Below are 20,455 nucleotides of genomic sequence, written 5' to 3' on the forward strand. Positions count from 1 at the left end.
TTGGATCTAAGGCTCCTCTTCTATTGCTGATCCCAGTAGGGCTTTATATTAAAATAAAGACGCGAAGTTTAGACTGCATTGAAAGTCATGAAAATCTGAGCGGCTTTGCTATTTAATGCTGTTAGACTGTGTTATTCTGACATTAAGGCAGACCTATGAGCTTGCAGATCTTGAATGTAAAATTACTGGGTTTCTGCATTTTTTACAGAGTCTTGGGTAGGAGGCTGAGCCATTGCACAGCGTGGGATCATCCAGCGCTGTGGTGGTGGTTCTGGGAAGGAGACTTGGTGAGGAGCACCGCGGTGAACATGCAGTTCCTCTCCAAGGCACCCTCTTCGTTCTTTTCCTCCTTCTAGCGCTAGAAGGCATCTGGATACTCTGATGTTGTGGGCATGGCTGATTGAAGTACTGCTTTGTTGACTCCCAAATATTCCAGTGGCTATTATTAAAGATATCACAAAAGAATTCACTGAGGTCAAACTTGAGAAATTTCATACCAAAATGCAAATTTCTTGATGTTTCACATTTAGCAAGCTGTCTTGCTGCTGCAGTTTTCTTTGACACTGGTACTATGTTGCATTTTCAGTTTCTTCCAAAGCACACTCCCCCCTGCCCCCAACCCTTTTATCTTCACAGATAGTTCTGTCTCCAGGTTCACATCACAGATGTGTAGCTGATGTTGCCGAGGTCTGCTTTGAGTCCTTTACTGACGCAGAATTTGAATTCATACATTATAGCAGTGACTGTCTAATTTACCCAATGTCCAAAAGATGGCCATGTGTTAACGTTAGTTCCAGGTTGTCCAGCACAAGCTACCATCACATAACAGCAGCTTTCTTCCTCAGCCTCTTGCTGTTTAAATTGTATATTATTATCTGGTTCCCATAGCCAAAAGGCTGAATCACTCTGTGTTAGCTGTTTAAATGTGAAGAAAGCAAAGCAAAAATTAAAAAGGCAGCATTATCTGGTATGGTTTATTTGTATTAAGTCTAGAGACAGTAGGCAAGGATCAGCATCCACTGTGCTATGCACTGTGTATTCACCACAAAAGGACTCTGCCCCTAAAGACCTTATGAGTATAACCCTAGGCAAAAATTGCTGCGTGTTTTTCTTGACATTTTTCAGAGGCAAATCAGTCGTTCTATGAAGAGTTACTGTGCCGAATCCGAGGCCTGAATGTGATCTTTGTGACGCTATCTTACAAGAATGTCAGTCTGAAGTGCAGTCCTCAAAGCAACCTTAACTGTGAAGTCCCCTCTAATGCCTCTGCAGTCCATTCCCATTAGACTTCTTTTAAATCTTTTCTTTTTGTTTGTTTTTTAATCTGAGAAATAATTTGTCTTCTAGTCCTTTTGTACTTAAAATGATTCCACATAATTCCACTATGATTCTTTCATCTCTTTGCAAAATCTGGGATGGCTCCTATCTGGCTCTGGAAATACTGTCTTCAGACATCCTCATTAATTGATTCCTTACTCTGGCACAACATAGGAAACGATGCTACTTCTCTCTCCCTAGGGAAATACGAGCCTGTGCGCATCTGTCCCGTGTCCCTTTGTGCTTAGCCAGGCAAAGAATTGCTCATATTTTGTGTTCTTTAGCACTGCCTGCTTATCGCCCTGCTCTCAGTACTTGGTAGCAGCCTGGCTCTTTCTCATAGTCTAAAGATTTTGTTATTACAGAGGGAGATTTTCTTCCATTATCTGCCTTATGAGCTTTCAAAAGCTCTTTAATCCTTTTACTCCTTTATGGTAAAACTCGTGTACTGTGGTGTGTCTGAAGTGTTAGCTCCCTAGTGACAACAAACCAAGTGTGCAAAATGGCAGTGGAGATGGATTTTGCCCACTGAATTAGGTACCTCAGGCTCCTCTGAAATCTGCAGCTTCCAGTTTTTCCACTTTCCCAGCTAGACAAACACAGCTAATGCCTTGCCCCAAAGGTACCTCTTTCTTTTCTTTCTTGGCTTACTTGTGTTCTCCTTATGCTCTATTTCATGTTGCTTGAACTTGTTTCTGCCTTCACATGGATGGAGTGAGAACAATAAAATCTGTAAAAGCCACTAAAACAGTTACATCTCACCTATCTGAATGCCAGCTTGCTGCCACATGAGCTAATCTGCCTGCTTGCACAGCTCTTGCACCACAGGTTCAACCACCACGTTTTGCCGGTTAAAGTCTCATTTTTGTCCTAGTTTGCAAGGCATTTCCCTGGCCTGGATCTAGTTACCTTAGGGATTAATTGATCCATCATGATTTTGACCTCCTGCACAATCCACTCCCCATGAAATGATGGGGCTGTCATGCCTGAAGCAAGAACGTTGTGTGTGACAGACAGCTTGCTTTGTGACTTGGCTGGGATCATGGGCTTCGCTTCTAAAAGATACTAGAATGGCAAGAATCTCAGCACAATATAGGACCCATTTTTTTTTAATCTGCTGTCTTAATCACAACCCTATTAGTACAAGGTTTTATTATTCATTGGGATTTGATTTTATTCATGGGATCTGAGAGGAAGCTATTTATTCCTTTATTTTATCATCTTTTGGCGAGTCGTAAAGCAATCTGAGATCACAGCATATAGAAAATATAACTCTAATTGCAAGAAAAGCAAAAAAAAAAAAAAGGCAATAAACTCCCTGAATACGTTTGTCTCCCCTTTGCTGCTGTTATATAAACTGTGAGTGTAGGTAGAGTACATCCATCTTTCTTTTTTAACATGAAAACAGCAGATGGGGCACATGGCTCTTTCTGATGGTTATAGTGTGTGCAGCAGTGAGGATTGGCAGGGTTATTGTGTGTAAAGCCAGTGGGGGCTTTATCTTTGCTCAGAAATAGGGGTTTGCTTCACATTTCCATTTTGATTAGCAATAATGATACAAAGGCAAATTTTCTGAGTGAGGAAGAGCTGCTAATAAAGTGACCTTTCAAAATTAAGTAGCTCGTTGAAGTGCCATACCACAATAAGAGTATACAAGGCTCGTCCCAGCTGCGGCAGGCAGGGAAACTGGATGGGAATCCAGAGAAACATGGGATGTGGAGCCTGAAGTGGATGAACGGCACATGGTGGCACAGTACTGGTGGCAAAGAGCAATGGCCAGGTGCTGTTTCCGTCTCTGGAGGGGTCGATCTATGTGCTTTGTCTTTGAAAGGATCTAAAAGTGTGAAAGGCAGGGGCAGAGAGTGTTTCTAGCAAGGTTTCAGGGCACGGGGTTGTGCAGTTAAGGGACTCGGCTATTGTCCTGCCAGTGCTGTAACACTGGTTGTGCTTGGATGCTGTTGGGAATGTGTTCGCATGGCTTTACTCATGGTAAACACAGGGTAGATCTGGGGCTATTTTGTGGATTCCTCTTGGATACAGGTGGAGAGCACTTAATACCACGCTGGTCCTAATTCAAAACCCTGGTTTCTATGTAGGAATTATTTACCGTTAAACTCCAGCTACGCAGCCTTTGGCAAGAGACATGAATCAATTTGTCCAGCTTTTCTTTTCTGTTTTGTCTCTGTGTGAAGGCTGATGCCCAGTGTGTGCCAAGGGGGCCTTTCAGACCCAATAATGCGCCCTTGTGTCTCGTAGCATGCGTGGAATTTGCATAGGCTGTGCTGGGACAGGCAGGTTTCTTTTGTTGCTGGAAACAAGGAGCAAGTTCTTTTCCCTGTCTCTGCTTCCTAATGCCTCTCCAAAAGCTCTCAGCTCTCATGTAAGAAATTTACTTTTTTCTATTTATTTTTGCATTAAATGTTGTTAAACTTTGTGCAACTTGTAACACTGGCTGTGCAGAGAAGTCATGTCAGTCAGTTCTAGTTGACAAAATTGTTTAATTTTCTTTCTCTGAATCTAGATATCTAATTGTCAGAGCAGATAATCTGTGATGGTTGATGTAACTGCTGCAAAGTATTTGCATATCTTCTCTGTGGGGAAACAAAACTGCTAGTGAGTGAATAACAGTGCACGGATCATTGCAGGCAGGGTCACTGGGCCTATACACTTGCTATTAACCCTTCTCAGGATCTGTATTGCCACAGAATGAGTTGTCATGGGTTTCAGGCAAAGGGCTTGCTCCACATTATGGGCAGAGCTGGTGCTTGTTTGTGCATTGTAGCCCTGTGCAATGAAATGTGGATATGATCAGATCGATTGGCAGTTGCTTTTCAGCAGCTGATACCGGGCTGTTGCATTTCGGTCTTGATTTATTGCAGATAACAAACTGCTGAAAAACAGGCTGGGAGGTGCTCAGAAAAATATGGTCCCCATTTGGAGTCAGCAGCATGCTTGCTAGGCCACTATGAGCCACACAGCTGGGAGCCTTTAAGAGCTTTCTAAAATTTTAGATGACCTGGCAGATTGCCTTGCAGTCTGCCTTGCAGACCTTTCTCCTCTCCATCCTCTTGAAGGAGTCTTTGACATCTGTGGAGAGCGGTGGCAAGGGGTGAGGGTTTCGTATGGATTCTCACGATGCAAGTGTTGCCGAGAGCCTGGTTTCCTCTGATTTCAGAAAGTGTCTTTCTCCTTGTGGAGCCTGAGCCCGGCTTTTATTCTCTTATTCTGATCACGCATCCTGGAAATCACGCCAAGATGGTCTTTCAGGTCAAAGATGTACAGCAGTAGCTCAGATAACTGTTGGGTTCACAGATACTCCGTGGAGGTAGGCTGGAGTTCAGGTGAATTACCAGTATGTGCTTTGATGTCCTCCCCTTCGTTAGCTACTGTCGATTTACATCAGAAAAGTAAGTTGCCAAGATCTCTGAACTAGCGGCTAAAGTGATCCGTGGTTTAAATCAGTGGATGTAAGGTCCAGCGGGTTGCAAACGCTTTCGGTGGCAGGCATGCTGAGCAGTGAGCACAGATACCCAGCATGATCTGAACATGGTGACATGGCTTCCACCCCTCAGCAGAGAGGAGAGGAAGGTCAAGGTGGTCTGGCCTTTTGTGGGAAAGCCTGCTTTGGAGGGAAAGCCTTTGGTGGCCTCAGGGGTGATGGGCAGAGCACGCATTTTCCCCCGGGTGCCACACTTCACCGAAGGGATGGACGTGATCCCTGGTGTGTCCCAGCACAGCAGTTCTGTTACCTGGGCACTTGGCAGCCGCTGTTGGAAAATGGTGTTCAGTGAGAGCTCATAGCTGAGGAGGGATGTTGAAACAGTGGAAAGGAAAGTAGTATATAAGAATCCAAGAATGATTAAAGGATTGGGGAACGTCACGCGGTGAAAACACGCAGTGTGTGCAAGCTGGGTGAGTAGGCAGCCTCCACCCAGAGCCCTGGCAGAACTGGCACACCAACTCCCAGGGCCAGGCCAGCACTTTATAGCCGCCTATGACATCGGGGCAGTAGCTTGTGACTCGAGAATAATGACGCTAATCCTCACATTAAGTAAAAGAGGGGCAGGAGAAGCAAGCTAGACAACTCTGGTCTGTAGGCTCAACTTCAGAAGCGTGCAAGTGTTTGAAATGGTGGGAAGATGGTAATTGAAGACCTAGAGGTAGATGGAAATTGGGATAAGCTTTAAGTGTGAGCATTAAGAGCACCGATTAACCTGAGAGACTCTTTGATAACTCTTTATGTTGATTTTAGATGTGTAGCTAAGCTACATTTACCTCACCTCTGATAGGGCTAAGTATCTGTTATAGATAACCCTTAGCCGAGCGGTGTCTCAGATGCATCCCTTTTCCCATGCCACATGAGAAGCTATGAAAGGAAGAAATTAGGCATCAGTAGAGAACAGGGAGTTTGGATAAAGGACGGCCTGAAGAAGAGGCAAGAACTGGATGAGCCAAGAAGAAATCTTCTAGGAGAAAGGTTACTAGGGGTTCCTCAAGAATGGATCTTGCATGGATTGTGCTAATTCTGATGAGTTCACGCTCGCTCCAGACTCAGAGTGCATAGCTGGGCACTTACCGAGGCTGGCAGACAGCAGTAACCAAACAGTTGGCAGTTTGTCACCTGGGAGCGTTTGACTGCATCCCTAGCAGAACTGTGGGTCAGGGTTATTGCACATTTATGATCTTAAAAACAAAGTCCTGGGGCATGGGAACTATCTATTTGTTGATAGGAAGGTTGGGATGATGGAACGGAAATGGGAACTGATGAATATAAGCTGGCTGGGAAAAAAATTTGGATTGGGATTTGGACTTTCAGGCCACTGGGGGTGAATTTCTGGGGAAGAACGGTGACAGAACCAAACTTATTTATGACTGAGTGGTAAGTTAATGTAAAATATTGGGTGTCATACCTGCCTGAGCTAGTAGGATGTGATTGCAATGAAGGTTTTAGTTGGGTGTTGCCATGTGTTGCTTATGTTACCATCACGCTATGGAGTGCTAGTCTTGAGCTGTTTGTACAAACAGGCCAGAAATATTCTTGCTCCAAAAGGAAATGCTGTGCTGAACGCTCACCACAGGCAGACGGGGCTGTTGGTGTAGACTGGTAGCTCCTGTGTCAGCAGATGTCTCCTTCAGGGCAGACCAGCTGGCTGTAAAAAAACAAAGCAGTGAGGACTTACAGTATTTTTTTTTCTCTCCTTTTTTCCAGTGATGCCATCTGCAATTTTGTCATTTGCAATGACTCCTCCCTCCGCAGCCAGCCGATCATCTTCAATCCTGACTTCTTTGTGGAAAAGCTGCGCCATGAAAAACCAGAGGTGTTCACAGAGCTCGTTGTCAGCAACATTACCAGGCTCATTGACTTGCCTGGGGCAGAGCTGGCCCAGCTAATGGGAGAGGAGGACCCTAAGCTGCCTGGGGCAAACAGCACGGCCTCTGGATTTTTCCGTTCTCTGATGTCTCTGAAGCGCAAGGGTGAGTATGGCATCACGTCTGGTGCCCACCTTTAGGGTGATACTGACAGTCGTCATCTGTTACATGTAGTTTACAAAACTTTCAGTGTTGGCCTGTTGAGCTTGTGTTGAATGCTTAATACTACAGGTTTATAATCTCTGGGGATGCCACCTCTAGAAAGGAGCAAATCAGACGCCAGGAGGTTCATCCCAGAAATGCCTTGCCATTTCTGGAGTACTCTTCTGGGGATTATTGCTGTGGTTTATGTCAGGTTGGCCTTGGTGGGTCAGCTGCTCGCTGTGCTCGGTACAGGACACACCACGGAGATACAGCTTTGGTCCCTCAGTGTTTCTGGTCTGGCTCTGTGGATAGCACTGAGCGGTGCCTGAACAAGCTGCCGGTTCTTCCAATACACACCAAGGTGTTCTTGTCTCTCCACTTGTTTGTGCCCATGGTAGTCCATGCTCTGTTTTTCTTAGCTCATTAGCTTTCCTCATAAGTGATGGAATATCTGTAAAGGCTGAAAGCATCAGGTTCCATAAAGAAGAATAATGCCCAGGTTTTCCAGGCCACTGAATTAACTCAGGGCCCACTGTTTCCTTCAGTTGCTGTCCCAGCTCTCTGGAAGGTCTTGTCTGTATAGCTCAGAAATCTGTAAGCCATCTCCCATCCAAATGCCATCTCTGATCCACATCCCAGTCGAGTGAGTCAGTGACAAAGCTCTGCAGGCTGACTCTGCTCAAGCCCAGATTCAGCCCTGGGAAATGACATATTTCTCTTTCTCTTGGAGACAAGCATTCAGCTGGAGTTTTATTCTTCTCAGAAGTCTGAGATCTGGTTTTGAGTACAGCTGTGTTCAGATCCTCTTCTCTTCACTGGCTGGCATTTACCACTGTTTTGTAGTAACTAAAAGGGTGTTCTAGGTGTGTGTGCCTTCTCCCACCTCTGCCCACACACAAGGGGAGTCTGGTTCTCCTGATAAGTTCAGTTAAACCTTCTCACTCATCTAGATAGAAACTGCCTGCATCTGGGCGCCTCTCACATCCCTCATCAGCTCTGGTTTCCTAGCTAGACTGGCTGTCTGCTGGCAGAGTAGTTGTGGGTAGCTGCCTTCAGATGTTGGCAGCCTGAGGTTGAACACTTCTAATTAGTCTTCCCCTTCCTTTGGGCAATTCTGCTATTGTGAGTACCTCTGAGAAGGGAGCTATCACTACGCCCAAGTATGCCTTTTTTTGTCTTCAACCTATATATAGTTTCTCTAAGTGTTTCTCATTCTACCAAACCTATTCCTCCACTGTGTTTCATAAGGACAAGCTTTGCAGCCCCACCGTTCAGGCTGAGTTTTCTGGTGCTGGCTTCAGCCCTTCACTCCTGGCTCACCCAGTGGGAACCCTGGTAGACACGCTGACCCTGGGCTGGACAGCGCTGCAGGGGAAAATCAAGTACTGCAAATCAAGTCCTTTAGCATCCTTAGGTGAGAATTATTCAATATTGCCATGACTTACCTTGCTGCTCCATAATAACAAGTCTTTACGTTGCCCCCAAGTTGCAGTTAGACTGTGCTCATACCTGCTCCTGCCTCTGTTCCCAGAGAGTAGCAGGACACCTTAAATTCAGACACTTGCCACTTGACAAACAGAAGTGAGTGAGTAACCAAGTTGGAAGTGTTTTCTTAGCGTGTATGGAAACTTCCATGTTCTTGTCCAAACCTTCTAGCAGGCGCTTGTGAGCCTTGTCTAGCTTGGTTTTTTAAATTATCTGTACTCTGCTGGAGCACTGCTCTTATCAGACCTGACGTTTCCCGCTAGCTGTCTTCCCCAAGAGCTCCTCCTTCCCCCATTCAGATGTCTCCATGGCCATGTGTCTCACTACAGCTACAGCTAGCAGATGTTTCCAAGTCTGCTGGCTGCACTCCCAGGCTGCAATGGCAATGTCTCCCTGCATTGACAGGCACTGTCTGTGAACTCCTCGGCCAAACTCTGAGAAAAAAAAGTTTGTGCCTACAGAGAAAATCAGTTTCATGTACTGTGTGTTTCATCTTGGAGCCATCGTTTGTTTTTCTTCATGTTATAGATCAGCTAGAATAAACAGGTTTTATTTCTTCAAAGCCAGAGGCCAAGGACCATAGAGCTCAGAGCTGATCAAACTGCAAATACTTACAACTTCTTTGAGCATCAGGAAACTCAATCTCATGTTGCTGCTTAGTTTCAGAAGCAATCGTACAGTAACATCTAAGCCTTGGTAACTCAGCATCCATTCTCCAGACACGTCTTTCAAGTTTCTTTGAGAATCAAATTCTCATTCAGATATCAACTTCTGACTTCAAAAGTAAATCGAATTTGTCAGGCCCTGCATGTCTCAAGAAGATGTATTTTCCTCTTCTCTTCCTGGCCACTATTGATTCTATCTGAATGTCTAATGAGTTTAGTTTTCTTCAAGGACAAGAATCTTTTGCCAACCGTTGTCTCCCTTTGCACTCAAGCCTTTCAGATCTTACGTGTGGATTGAGAGCTCACATTGTTCTCCTTTCTCCTGCAAGACGGAAGCATGAGCTTTATCAGAGGGAGGTCAGAAAGTTCTTGATTTAACAGGAGGCTGGAGTTCCTGGTGGCGTACCAGGTATTTCAGAAGTCCTGGAAGAAAGCAGAATATTCTTCAGGCGGAATAAATTTAGTTGCACAGGAAGTCTGTTAGAGAAGTGCATAGGGTTAACCAGGTCTTTCCCACATGCTGTCAGCATCAACACCACAGAACAGTAAGATCTGTAGTACAACAGACCAAAAGCTAGTAAAATCAAAATATGCTATAAGGGATGGGGAGGGTGGGGAGAAACAAGAGAAAGCTTGTGGGGGAGATAACTTTTATCAGACCAGGCAATGCACTGCTTGGATTGCTGAGCTTATCAGTTCTAACAATAAGGAGGGAAATCTTCAACCACAGAAAGCTGGGGTGCAAATGCCCAGCTTGCCCTCAGAAGTGGCCTCTGCTCCTGGCAGTCTGGTCATGGAGAAGGGAGGAATATTTTCTTAAATCTGTTGGCTCTTTGAAGCCCAAGTGCAAGGTCAGAACAAACCAGCTCTGTACCTGCTTCCAGTTCTCAGTCCCAGTCAGCATGATGTGGCTTGGTCTATCCAGCATCTTGTCCCTAGCTGCAGTCAAAACCTACGTGCACCTGAGGGAAGAAGTGGTGCTCAGGGCTCTGGTTGCTGCCAGCGAAGCCCCTGGGAGTTGCCTCAGCTTTCAGAGGGACAGAGCTGGTTTGTGCTGTCTGTGTGTATCTGATGGAAAAAGCCATTCACCAGCAAGAGTGCGTTTATTAGGAAATACTGTCCTGCTGGATAACCACTGTCTTACCTGGGAAGTCCCCTCACTGGACAAGAACAGTTTTCTGCATTGGTTCAACAAGTGCCTTTCAGTTAAATGGGCTTCTTGTCTAACGTTTCTTCCCATACAAGGATTTCCTTCCTTTCAGTTCAGTTGCTTCTATCTTCTTTAGGGGCTGTAGCCTGTGTTATTTACTGGAGGTCTGGAGCTGGCAGCTCATGCCCAATCTGTAACAACCCCACGAGATGAAAGCAAATGCCAGGAGTGAGAGGAGCTGTCAGTGTTCCATATGGGGAAGGGCCCAGATCATTGCTTTGCTACTCTCCTTTCTTTTTATAGTTCTTCCCTCTTCAGCCTTCGTACCTTACTGTACTCGGGTCAGGGCAGCTGACATGGAAGAGAGATTCACTGGGATCAGGGAATTCCAGGGATTACCCATCCCTGAAAAGGAAGCCAGTGTGAGCCAGTCGGATCGTGTCTGCTTTCCCCAGTAGTGCTTGTTCCCCTCTCCCATAGTCTCATAGCTGCACCTTTTCTTTCTATTCCACTCCATGTTAAGCCACAGTGAGAATTAATCTGGACTGTCCTTCCCAGGGGTGGAGTGTGCCAATGTGGCAGGCATGCGGGCAGTCCAGGCTGTCACATCTGCCATTCCCACTTTGTTGTTTCCATAAGGTCCAGGCTTGCAGATGATACACCCTTTAAAACTGAAGCATCTGTGTCGTTTTCTTTTCAAGAGCCAGAGAATGTTTGCTTTAGCTGATAAAAACTGTAATTAAGCTGAGGTAAGAAGCAGGATGATGAACCCCTTGTAAGTACAGCATGGTGAGATGAAGTGATTTATTTGGGAGTGCTTGTGATATTTCACATCTGTGGGGGTCCTTGTGACCTTCACCCTTAGTGTTTTGGGACACTAGTCTTTGCATGCAGAGATCCTGTTCTTTGGGGAGCACTCATGTCTGTGGCTGTTGGGTTCTGAACTGCCGGAACACATTATCTTCTGTTCTGCAGAGAAAGGAGTGGTATTTGGCTCACCGCTGACAGAAGAAGGCATTGCACAGGTTTCCCAGCTAATCGAGTATCTGCACAAAAGTAAGTGACTCTGTCTTACGGTCTTCCTATCCCAGGGGGTATCTGTCTGGCCCACCTCGGGTCTCTGATGCAGAGAGAGTGAAAAGCTCTTGAGCTCTCCAGCAGCAGGAGTTTGCGGCTGTGCTAGGTAACCATTCCCAGAATTGCTTAGCAGATATGTTAATCTCTTTTCCTCTGTGCATGGACTTTTTCTACTGATGGGAGCCAGCTTGAAGTCATATCCCTGAATGCCGTTCATTGAGGTTTGCTGTCAAGCTCTGGAAAAGGGAGGGAACTGCTTTAATCAGAGGCTGATTCCTATCTTCTTACTAATCAATGGCCTTTTTTTTCCCCTCTGCTGAGCAGATCTAAGAGCAGAAGGCTTGTTTCGGGTGCCAGGCAACAGCATCAGGCAACAGATCCTAAAGGATGCTCTGAACAGTGGTACAGATATTGACCTGGACTCTGGGGAGTTTCATTCCAATGATGTGGCCACTCTGCTTAAGATGTTCCTGGGTGAATTACCAGAGCCGCTGCTGACACACAAGCACTTCCATGCCCATCTCAAAATTGCAGGTGAGTGAGCAGCAAGAGGCAGTGATAAACAGAGGAAATGGGACTAGCCTCCTAGAAAGGTGGTAATGCTACAGAGCTGCACACTAGGCTGCAGAAGTGTAATCCTTAAAGGCAGCGTAAGAAGGAATCTTCCTGCCATCTCAGCCTAATAGTGGAAAGACTGGAGCTGAAAATCGTAAGGAATCAGACCAAGTCTGTCTAGTCCAGTCTTCTCTCTCCAGCAATAAACAGGTACAGGAACAGAGCCCACATTGGTAACCTGGATCTCCATCTGTTTTAAGTCTGGGGGTCTCCTGAGCGACGTGTGGTTTCTATGTAATTAATAACTGTTATTGAACTACCTTATGTGAACTTCCTCCATCTTGCTTTCAACTCTGTTGTCCTGTGGGAGGAGTACCATGGGTTAATACATCAAGTGGGGAGCTTGGGAGCTGGGGGGAGAGAGATGGAAGGCCAACAACTGTGCAGGAGTGTGGAGAAGATCTGCATATGAAGAGGGAAAGGTAACTGGTTGCAATAGACCTGCTGTTAGGGAAGGTAGTGTATGTTCTTCATGTTCTGCCTTGTGATTTGGCAGATTTGACGCTGTTTGATGAGAAGGGGAATAAGACCAGCACTCCAGACAAAGAGCGCCAAATTGAAGCCCTCCAGCTGCTGTTTTTGATCCTTCCAGCACCCAACCGCAGTCTGCTCAAATTGCTGCTGGACTTGCTCTACCAGACCGCCAAGAAGCAGGACAAGAACAAGATGTCTGCCCACAATCTTGCCCTCATGTTTGCACCCCACATCCTATGGCCCAGAAATGTGAGCAATGCCTCAGTATCTGCTGGTGGGATATTGCAAGGTAGAAAGCAGAGGCTTGGCAGGCCTACAGGGGAAGAACCAAGATGGGAAAATTAAGTATTGATACAGTGATGTGAGGGTTGGAGGCTGGGATGGTGAGGCGGAGCTTCCTGGCACGACTCAGTCCTAGTGTTGAGTCCAGACCTGCCATAGATCTCTGCAAGGTTTCGGGTGCTGCTGGTGTGAACTGTTTGGCCCCAGAGTTGTCTAGTTCTGTGCTCAAAGCAGCTTTGGCTCTGTGAGCTCTGCTTGGTGTGATGTGAGCCCTGCCCGCCTGTCTCCTCAGAGCAAGTCTCCTGCTGAGGCACTGTGTGTGTCTAAGTCCCAGAGACAGCAAGGGCAGCAGAAACCCACCCTCCTGCCCTTCTAACTGCTGCGCCTTTGGCTATGTCCCCTTGCCAGGTGACAGCAAATGACCTTCAGGAGAATATCACGAAGCTAAACAATGGAGTGACCTTCATGATCAAACACTCTCAGAAACTCTTCAAGGTAAGTGCGCTTTGGGGTCTTGCTCTCGCTGGCCCTATCCCAGGTGTCATGTGTATATCCTGGGTGCTCTCTTCTACGGTAGGAGAAGGAGGACTTCTACAAGAAACTGTTCCTTTAGTGACTGGGGAGGAGGTCTGTGGTAGGAAGGCAGCCCCGGAGGTGGCTTTGTGCGGGGGCAGGTCAGAAGCAGGGTGCGGTGTAACACCACCCTCTGCTGGACACCCTGCACCTCCCGCCCGGCTCAGAAACCTGGCTTCTGCCGGCAGGTAGCCACCGGGCTCCCCTCCACCGCTGGCAGGATAAGGAAACCGAAGGGGCTTGTCCTGGATGAGCTGAATACCTGATAGGGTGGGTCGTTGTGTTGTGAACTTCTCTGCGAGTGGTGGTCAACCCACTGCTGTTACAGGCACAGCCTGTGCTCTCGAGCCTCTGTCTAGCTCGGAGTGGGGTGCTGTGTTAGCACCATCAGGAGTGTGGGGCTTTCTTGGGGTTTCCTTCAAGGAAGTGTTTCTGCAACAGGCAGTCTCTTGACTTCTCAGGACCTTCCTGGTCACTGTAAGCATCTGCTCTCTGCGAAGAGTTCTCCCATAGAAAGTTCCCCTTCTGCCCTCTTTGTCAGGCCCCTGTTTGGCTGGTTCAGAGATGGGGGAATTGGTTGGAAAAAGTTCCTGCGGAACCTTGCTCTTACTCTGTGTTCCACTTGTGCTGGTTGCCCGCATCAAAAGGAAACTGTGAACAGGGAATGCACTGGAGACGTGAAATCCCATTGCTTTGTCTGCCCTAACCAGCTGAGTCTTGATGGAAGTGGCTTGTGTGGTATGGTTGAAGAGCAGCTCTTGCCGGTGCCACTCTTGCCCCAGGGCCAAACACACTAAACATATGTTTGACCTTTTCTCTGCTCATCGTCGCAGGCCCCAGCGTACATCCGGGAGTGTGCCAGGCTGCACTATCTGGGATCCAGAGCCCACACATCAAAGGTAAGGCCAGTAAATGCAATGCCTGCCCTCCATGAAAGGGCAGAGGCTGTGATACTGTGAAGGGATCCTTGTGAGTGAAAGAGGCTGAAAACAAACCAAGTCATGAAAGAGGCTCTGTCAGAGAGCAGGAGCGAGGGAACCATATGGTGTGGTAATGCAGGCGGCTGCATTAGGGAAATTGGGCAGAGTTGAAGCATCTGTTAATCAAAAGCACAGGGAAAGCTACCAGCGCCTGTTTAGCAGCAAACCTGCTCCCTGTGCCCAGTACATGCAGCACCTGCTCCTTCATGGGGTTGTGCCTTCCAAACAGACAGATGCGCCTGCTGCCATGGCCAGGCTGCTTAGAAGAGTGGCTGGGATAAAGGCTACTTGCTGCCACTGAGACAAGATTTGCCTGTGTCTTGCCAGCAAATGCTTCTCTGCCTCATATAGCTGCAGAAGACGGAAGATGCATTGCAAGGAGCTGCACTGGCCCTTCTCAAGCCTGGAAGGGCTTCTGCAGCTGGCATCCAGGAGGGGAGGGAAGAAGCAATGGGGGTCACCTTTGTATTGCTGTCACCTCTTCCTGGCACAGGGCCTGCTGGTGCAGTGCTGCTGCAGAGGGGTAGGGAAAACACAGCCCTGTGCATTCACTGGGGTTGAGGCAGCTCAGGAGACTCTTCCCAGCCTGGCTCAGATGGGTGGCTCGTTTGGATTAAAGCATGGCAAGCAACTGCTGTCTCCGCTTTCCCAGGACGACCTGGATTTGCTGACATCTCCAGGCTCCAAGGAGCTGCAGCCCCTCAAGTCTCAGAAGCGAAGCCGGCTGGACACTTGCCATCAGGAGGAGACCCAGCAGCGCACGGAGGAGGCACTGAAGGAGCTCTTCCGCCACGTCCACAATATGCCTGACTCTGCAAAGAAGAAGAAGCTTATCCGGCAGGTAGCATGGGGAGGAAAGATATCTTTGGGGTGTGCTTGTCAGCACAATACTGGGCACAGGGCTAAAGGCACGGCCTTCTTGAGAGCTGCTCCTGATCCTGGGCAGGCGGGGGAGACTGGGTTTTGGGCTGTGTAAGGGGTACAGCTGTAAGGAGACAGGGGAGGAGGCCGCCTATCCTGGATGTGGCTGACCATGGAGCTTGCTGCACCAAGCTGTGCTTTGAGCTCTCTGTTTTCCAAGCCAGGGACTTGCCAGCCAGCAGTTCCCCAGTCCTGATCATGGCCTTGTTGAGCTTCCTCCCTCAGAAAGCAAAAAGTCTTGTCCCCTCCTGCCTGCGGGGAGTGGACAAACAGGTCTCCTCTTGGTCCCGTGAGCATTCCCAGCCAACCTGCTGCTCCAGAGGGACTGGTCGATATGGTCAGCACCAGTCCTGGCTGCCAGCCTCCAGCTGCTGCCCAGCCCCCTTTCTGCTCCAACACCTGCTGCTTTTGGCTAATCTGGTAGCCAGCACAAAGCAGCTTTGCACCCAAGCTCCCTGTAATCCTGAGTGGGAGATGCGGCCTTCCTTTGCTTTCTTCTCCCTGCAGCTCTGAGCTGCTCCTCCATTTTGGGTTGCGGAAGGGACAAACTGAGTTCTAGGCAGAGGGCAACAGGTAGAGCAGCACACAGTAGTAAGGGACTGGTGTAACTGTAACAGTAACTGTGCTAACATACTGCCCTCACATTTCCTCCTAGTTTAATAAGCATCCTACAGCTCTCACTCCTGGCTCTGATGTACCCACATCCCCAGCACCACGACGCACCCGCTCGCGCTCCTTCAGCGGCCTCATTAAGGTAAGGGCAGTGTCTGACCCATGCTCTCTGCTATGAGTTTCTGATGTTGCTGTCTGCTTCTGCCTTGCCCTGGCTTGAATGAGGCCCTCAAAGGGTAGGGACTGTTCAAAATACTGGCTGCCAAAGAACACAGATCCACTGGGGACAGAAAAGGCAGCACAGTGACAATAAGCCCTGTTAGTATAAAGTGTAATTATCTATGAAATGCATGGCTGTATGATCTATGCACCTTTCTGAAGGACTGATTGCTTCCTGAGATGAGATGAGAACTGACAGGGAGCTGGTCATGTAGTCTAGCCTGTTAGCACAGGTGTTAGCATGCCATAGGCTGCCCCACAGCAGCATGTACCTGCTTCTGAGAGGCTGGGCTCTTGGCCAGGCCTCAGGTCAGCTCCCAAACCCTTTGTAATCAGGCAGGCTCAGCCTAGTGGCATGGTATTTCAGGTGGTTCTGCTTTGCAATCTTTGTCCCAGCTTGGCTTCCTTTTTTCTTTCCCAGCATCCAACTGCTTACCAGCAATGCATCCTGCTCCTTCCCTTTCTTTTTCACTTTGCACTCTAAGCACTAGCCAACAGCCCTCTCTTCTTATGGCAGCGGAAAGTTTTGGGAACCCCGGTTATCCTGGAGAGGAAGAGCAGGGATGCCACACCGGAGCCTGAGCGAGTCAGCAAAGAGAATGTCCACCTGGTAAGAGCTGCTCCCAGCACCACTAGAGCTGCTGGTGGGGGGAGTGTGTGAGGGGAGTTTGAGTGCAACATGGGCACTCATTTCAGTGATCCTTGGGAGGCTGTTTGCTGTTCTCTGCCCAACAGAAGGTTTCCAAGTTTCTTCTGTATGATCAAATGAGGTCTTAGGAAGCTGCTGTGAGGGGAGCAGAGCAGACAGCAAGGGCAGCATGGGCCCAGGGTTGGTGGCACTGGGCCTCCACTCCAGTCTTGTCCCTCTGGCTGTATTCCTGCCCTGGGGTGTTAGCTTGTGCCTCATTCCCTGTCTCCCATCCTCCTGCACAGGCTGTACAGAGTCTGCTGCCTGTGGGTAGTAGGGCTGTCCCATGGCCCAGACAAGCCAAGAGTGGATTTGGGTGGTAGCTGCTCTCTGGTGGTACGGGCTGCTCCTAGGGAAGGCTGTGGATGCCCTTCCTATTCCCTTCTCTTGTCCAGTTACAGAAATGTGGATCTCCAGCTCACATGTGCCAAGCAAAGGTGAAATCTTTGGAGGGCCGGAAAGAGGTGAGACACACATACACGTGCCCATTCTCCTTCCTGTGGGGAATCTGGCCTGCTGGGCTCCGACACCTGCAGAGGTGATGGCACACACGCAAGACTCTGTGACAGCTGCGGTCCTCTGGCTTGTAGCAGTCTGCTCCATGCCGAGCTGCAGGCAGTTGGCATGCTGGAAGCCAGGCCTTGAAGGGTTTCACCCAAGCAGGTGTGTACAGCCCTTCTACCTGTGAGCTGGCAGGCTGGCTGTCACGGGAAGCCGAGGGAAGCTGGCAGCATGGGGTAGTGCTAACAGCCTGTCAGGGTGGCAGTGGGACAAGAGGTTGGTGCAGCCCAAGACTGACTGCTGTGTTTGTCCCTGTCTACTTGCTGCCTCTTATCTAGTGGTCTGCTTTGGTAAAAGGTGTGGGAGGCAGACTCCTGGGGGGAGTCTTTGCAGGGGGAGGACAACATGTCAACATTTTATTGCATGGAATTCTGTGTCTCAAGCATTCAATTGCTCTAATTCTCTGCTCCAGGAGTCCTGTAGACGCATGCGAGCCCACCTGCTTTCCAAGAATTCGTCATCCCTCTGAATCGCCTCGCACCAACGCATGGGTGGGGAATGCCCAGCCTTGCAAGCTGTGAATAATGTGCTGCACTGAGAGGGGGATGCTGCAGACTCACGGCAACCCTCACCAACATGGCAGCGCTCTTGAAACTGGACCTTTGCAAAGACTGCAGGGACTTGTTTCTTTCTGTATATAAATTATATTTCATTCTACTATGGGGCAAACCACTATCTAACCAAAACTTATGCAGCATGTCTGACCTGCTGGCTCTGGGAAGAGCTGGAGTGCCTGCTTGCAAGGAGAGCCCTGTGCATTGCGGGGCTCTGTGTGCACTCCAGCTTTCTCTGCAATGTTGCTAGGCTGTATTTTTTTTGCTTTTCTGTTCTGAGTTTTTAACATGTTGGCTTTTTTTTACTTCCTCCCCTCTGTTAGCAGTGAGAACAATGGACTCCCACCTTCACCTGCATCCTAACAGCTAACCTTACCTCCAGGCCTCCTCTGGAGCCATGCTGCTTCCTCTGGGCTCCCTTTTGCCCTGCTGTCCTCAAAGGGCCGGAGTGCACAAAATGGTACAGAGCACAGGATGGGCCCAGGAGAAGAGGAGAGGCTCTGGTGCCATCATTTCAAGTGGGGTCAGGAGAAAGCAGCTTCCCCAATAAACTCATCCCTGTTTTTCAGCTTGACCTGGAGGCAGCCCTTGCTCACTGCCTTCATGTTTCCACAGCAGGGATCTGCCTGGTGAGCAAGGAGTGTCTCTGCTTTATGTTAGCCCCAGGAGGCTAAGCTGAGCAGGGCAGGAGGCTGGCAATGGCTCTCTGGGGCAGGACAGCCCAGCCTTTGGAAGCTGGGGTGTCTGGAGCAGGCGGAGTTTTGTGGCTGTGTGTGCAGCATAGGAACAGCGTGAGCAGCATGAGAGGTGAGAGAGGGCTCCAGCCATTTGTCATCTGCTGCAAATGGTGCCAAAGGCTTTGGCTCAAGATATCTGGATGGCTGGTCAGACAACTGGCTGATTAGTCATTAAACTGGGGGAAAGGGCTGGAGCTGGTTTCAGCTCTTTGGCCTGAGCTGCAAAAATGAGATGAAACCATCTAGATATGGGATAAACCCCCATCACAGCTGGACAGTGTCAGCTGTCTTGTTAAGCTAAAGTGCTCCAATAAGCCAGTCTTGCCAAGTACCTGTCTGCAGGCACTCTGGGGTAGGAAACAGACAGGGTCACTACTGTGAAATAAAGATTTAATCAGCTGGGGGACCATCTAAACACTTCTCAACCCTTCTTGGTGAAGCAAATAATCTCTGAAATCCAATTATAATTGCCTTCTAATCTTTAAGAACCAGCAGCCAGCAGGAGTTAGAGCTCTGTCCTTGACAGCTTTCTGAGACAACTGGTGGCAGGAGGTGTGAATATTGGGATGTGAGCAGGGAGTTCAGTCTGAGTGGCTAGAGCTGTCAAAACAGGGCATCGGAGCCCTGTGCAGCTTAGCTGGAATTTGTCACCTTTTTTTACTGTGATTTTCTTTTTTTTTGAGGTGCAAAGCTATGTGCCTCATGCTGCTCTGTCCAAACGGATGTTCCTGGTACTTTATTGGGGCTGCCTGTCCCCAGTCTGACCCCAAATTGGAGGAGCTGCCTTGAAAATGTAAGGGGTAGTGGGACTGTAGATGTGTGAGTTGGGAGCTGCTGGTGTTAGGAGCCTCTGTGACAGCAAAGAAAGAGCTCTGGTTCTTCAGGGGCCGGGCAGGCGAGGATGCTGTGAGGAAGGGCAGAGGCTGTTTGTTGTGGTAGTAGTATGTGCTTTTTGGATGTGTCTGTAATCATTCCCTCTGAAGGCTGAAGTTGTGTATGTGCTCTTCTCCGAAGGGCACTGTGTGTTTTGCTGACTGCACTTCTACCCTGCCCCTGCAGTCCACTGTTAACAGAGACCTGGGGATCTCGGATTTGCCTCTGAACTGAGATGAGGCAAAGCCGAAGGTTGAGTGGTGGTGCAGGGAGAGCTGGTCTGGTCCTGCTACCTCTGCTCTTACTTGCATCAGGTCGGTTGCTGGGTGAAGCATTTGTTCATTCCCTCCCTCATCTCCCCATTGCCCCTAGCTTACTTGGGCATCCCTCTCGGTGTATGGGTGTCTGCTTGGCAAGGCAATCTTGTTTGTAAGACTGAATGCACTGCTTCTGTACAGATGAGAGGAAGGTAGCTCTTCTCTCCACTGTCCCCCCCTTACCGATGGCTCCAGCTCAGGGACTCCATCTGGCTTCTGGCACAGCTGATATTTGCTTAGCTCTAAGAAAAGTTACCTATGGGGCATCAGCCTGGTGTTCTGCATGTCTCAGATGCCTTCCCTGCCGAAGGGGTGGGTGCAGTCTCCAGAAAGGGCAGTCCCAGGAGGGGTTCGGTGCCCTGGGCTTTAGCCCATGGTGCTGTCCTCCCTGTGCTGAGGATGGTGGTGGCTGATGGATTCAGCCTCTAGGACCTTTGGCTGTTGCAGTCCCGACGTGTTCACACTGTTTCACAGGCACTGGGGAGTTTTAGTCATGCCTGGATGTGTCTCATTTGTCTGCCCTGTGCAATGACTCACAAGGATGCTTCCTCCCAGAGCAGCCGCTAACTGTTCCCAGAGTCTATCGTTTCCAAAGTATTTTTAATCTTTGTCCTTATTTATATATGCTACGTATGTACTGTTTCAGACTGTTGCCTTTCTGTGTGTTCATGTGAAACCCCCATATTAAATGCTTTTATTTTTAGTGGTTTTGTGCAGTGGCTTAAGCAGTTTCATTGGGACAGCGAGGACTTGGTGGTGCATCCACCTTCAAAAGGAAAGAAACGTCTGCTCAGAACCCCAGAGCTCCTACCCTTAAGTACGGGTGTGCTTGGTGAGACGC

General features: G+C 48.6%; 1 protein-coding gene across 1 annotated transcript; it reads left to right on the forward strand.

Moving 5' to 3' along the window:
* Positions 1 to 3,668: 3,668 nt before the first annotated feature.
* ARHGAP19 (Rho GTPase activating protein 19) lies at positions 3,669 to 17,715 on the forward strand. Its single transcript, XM_009700469.1, has 12 exons — positions 3,669 to 3,697; positions 6,527 to 6,792; positions 11,107 to 11,187; positions 11,533 to 11,742; positions 12,320 to 12,546; positions 12,988 to 13,074; positions 13,986 to 14,051; positions 14,785 to 14,973; positions 15,709 to 15,807; positions 16,402 to 16,494; positions 16,968 to 17,036; positions 17,546 to 17,715. The coding sequence occupies exons 1-12, from the start codon at positions 3,669 to 3,671 to the stop codon at positions 17,600 to 17,602; spliced, it is 1,473 nt and encodes a 490-aa protein (XP_009698771.1). The 3' UTR covers positions 17,603 to 17,715.
* The last annotated feature ends 2,740 nt before the right edge of the window (positions 17,716 to 20,455 follow it).

Source organism: Cariama cristata, unplaced genomic scaffold (genome assembly GCF_000690535.1).
Source record: "Cariama cristata isolate BGI_N322 unplaced genomic scaffold, ASM69053v1 scaffold23135, whole genome shotgun sequence".
NCBI lineage: Eukaryota > Metazoa > Chordata > Aves > Cariamiformes > Cariamidae > Cariama > Cariama cristata.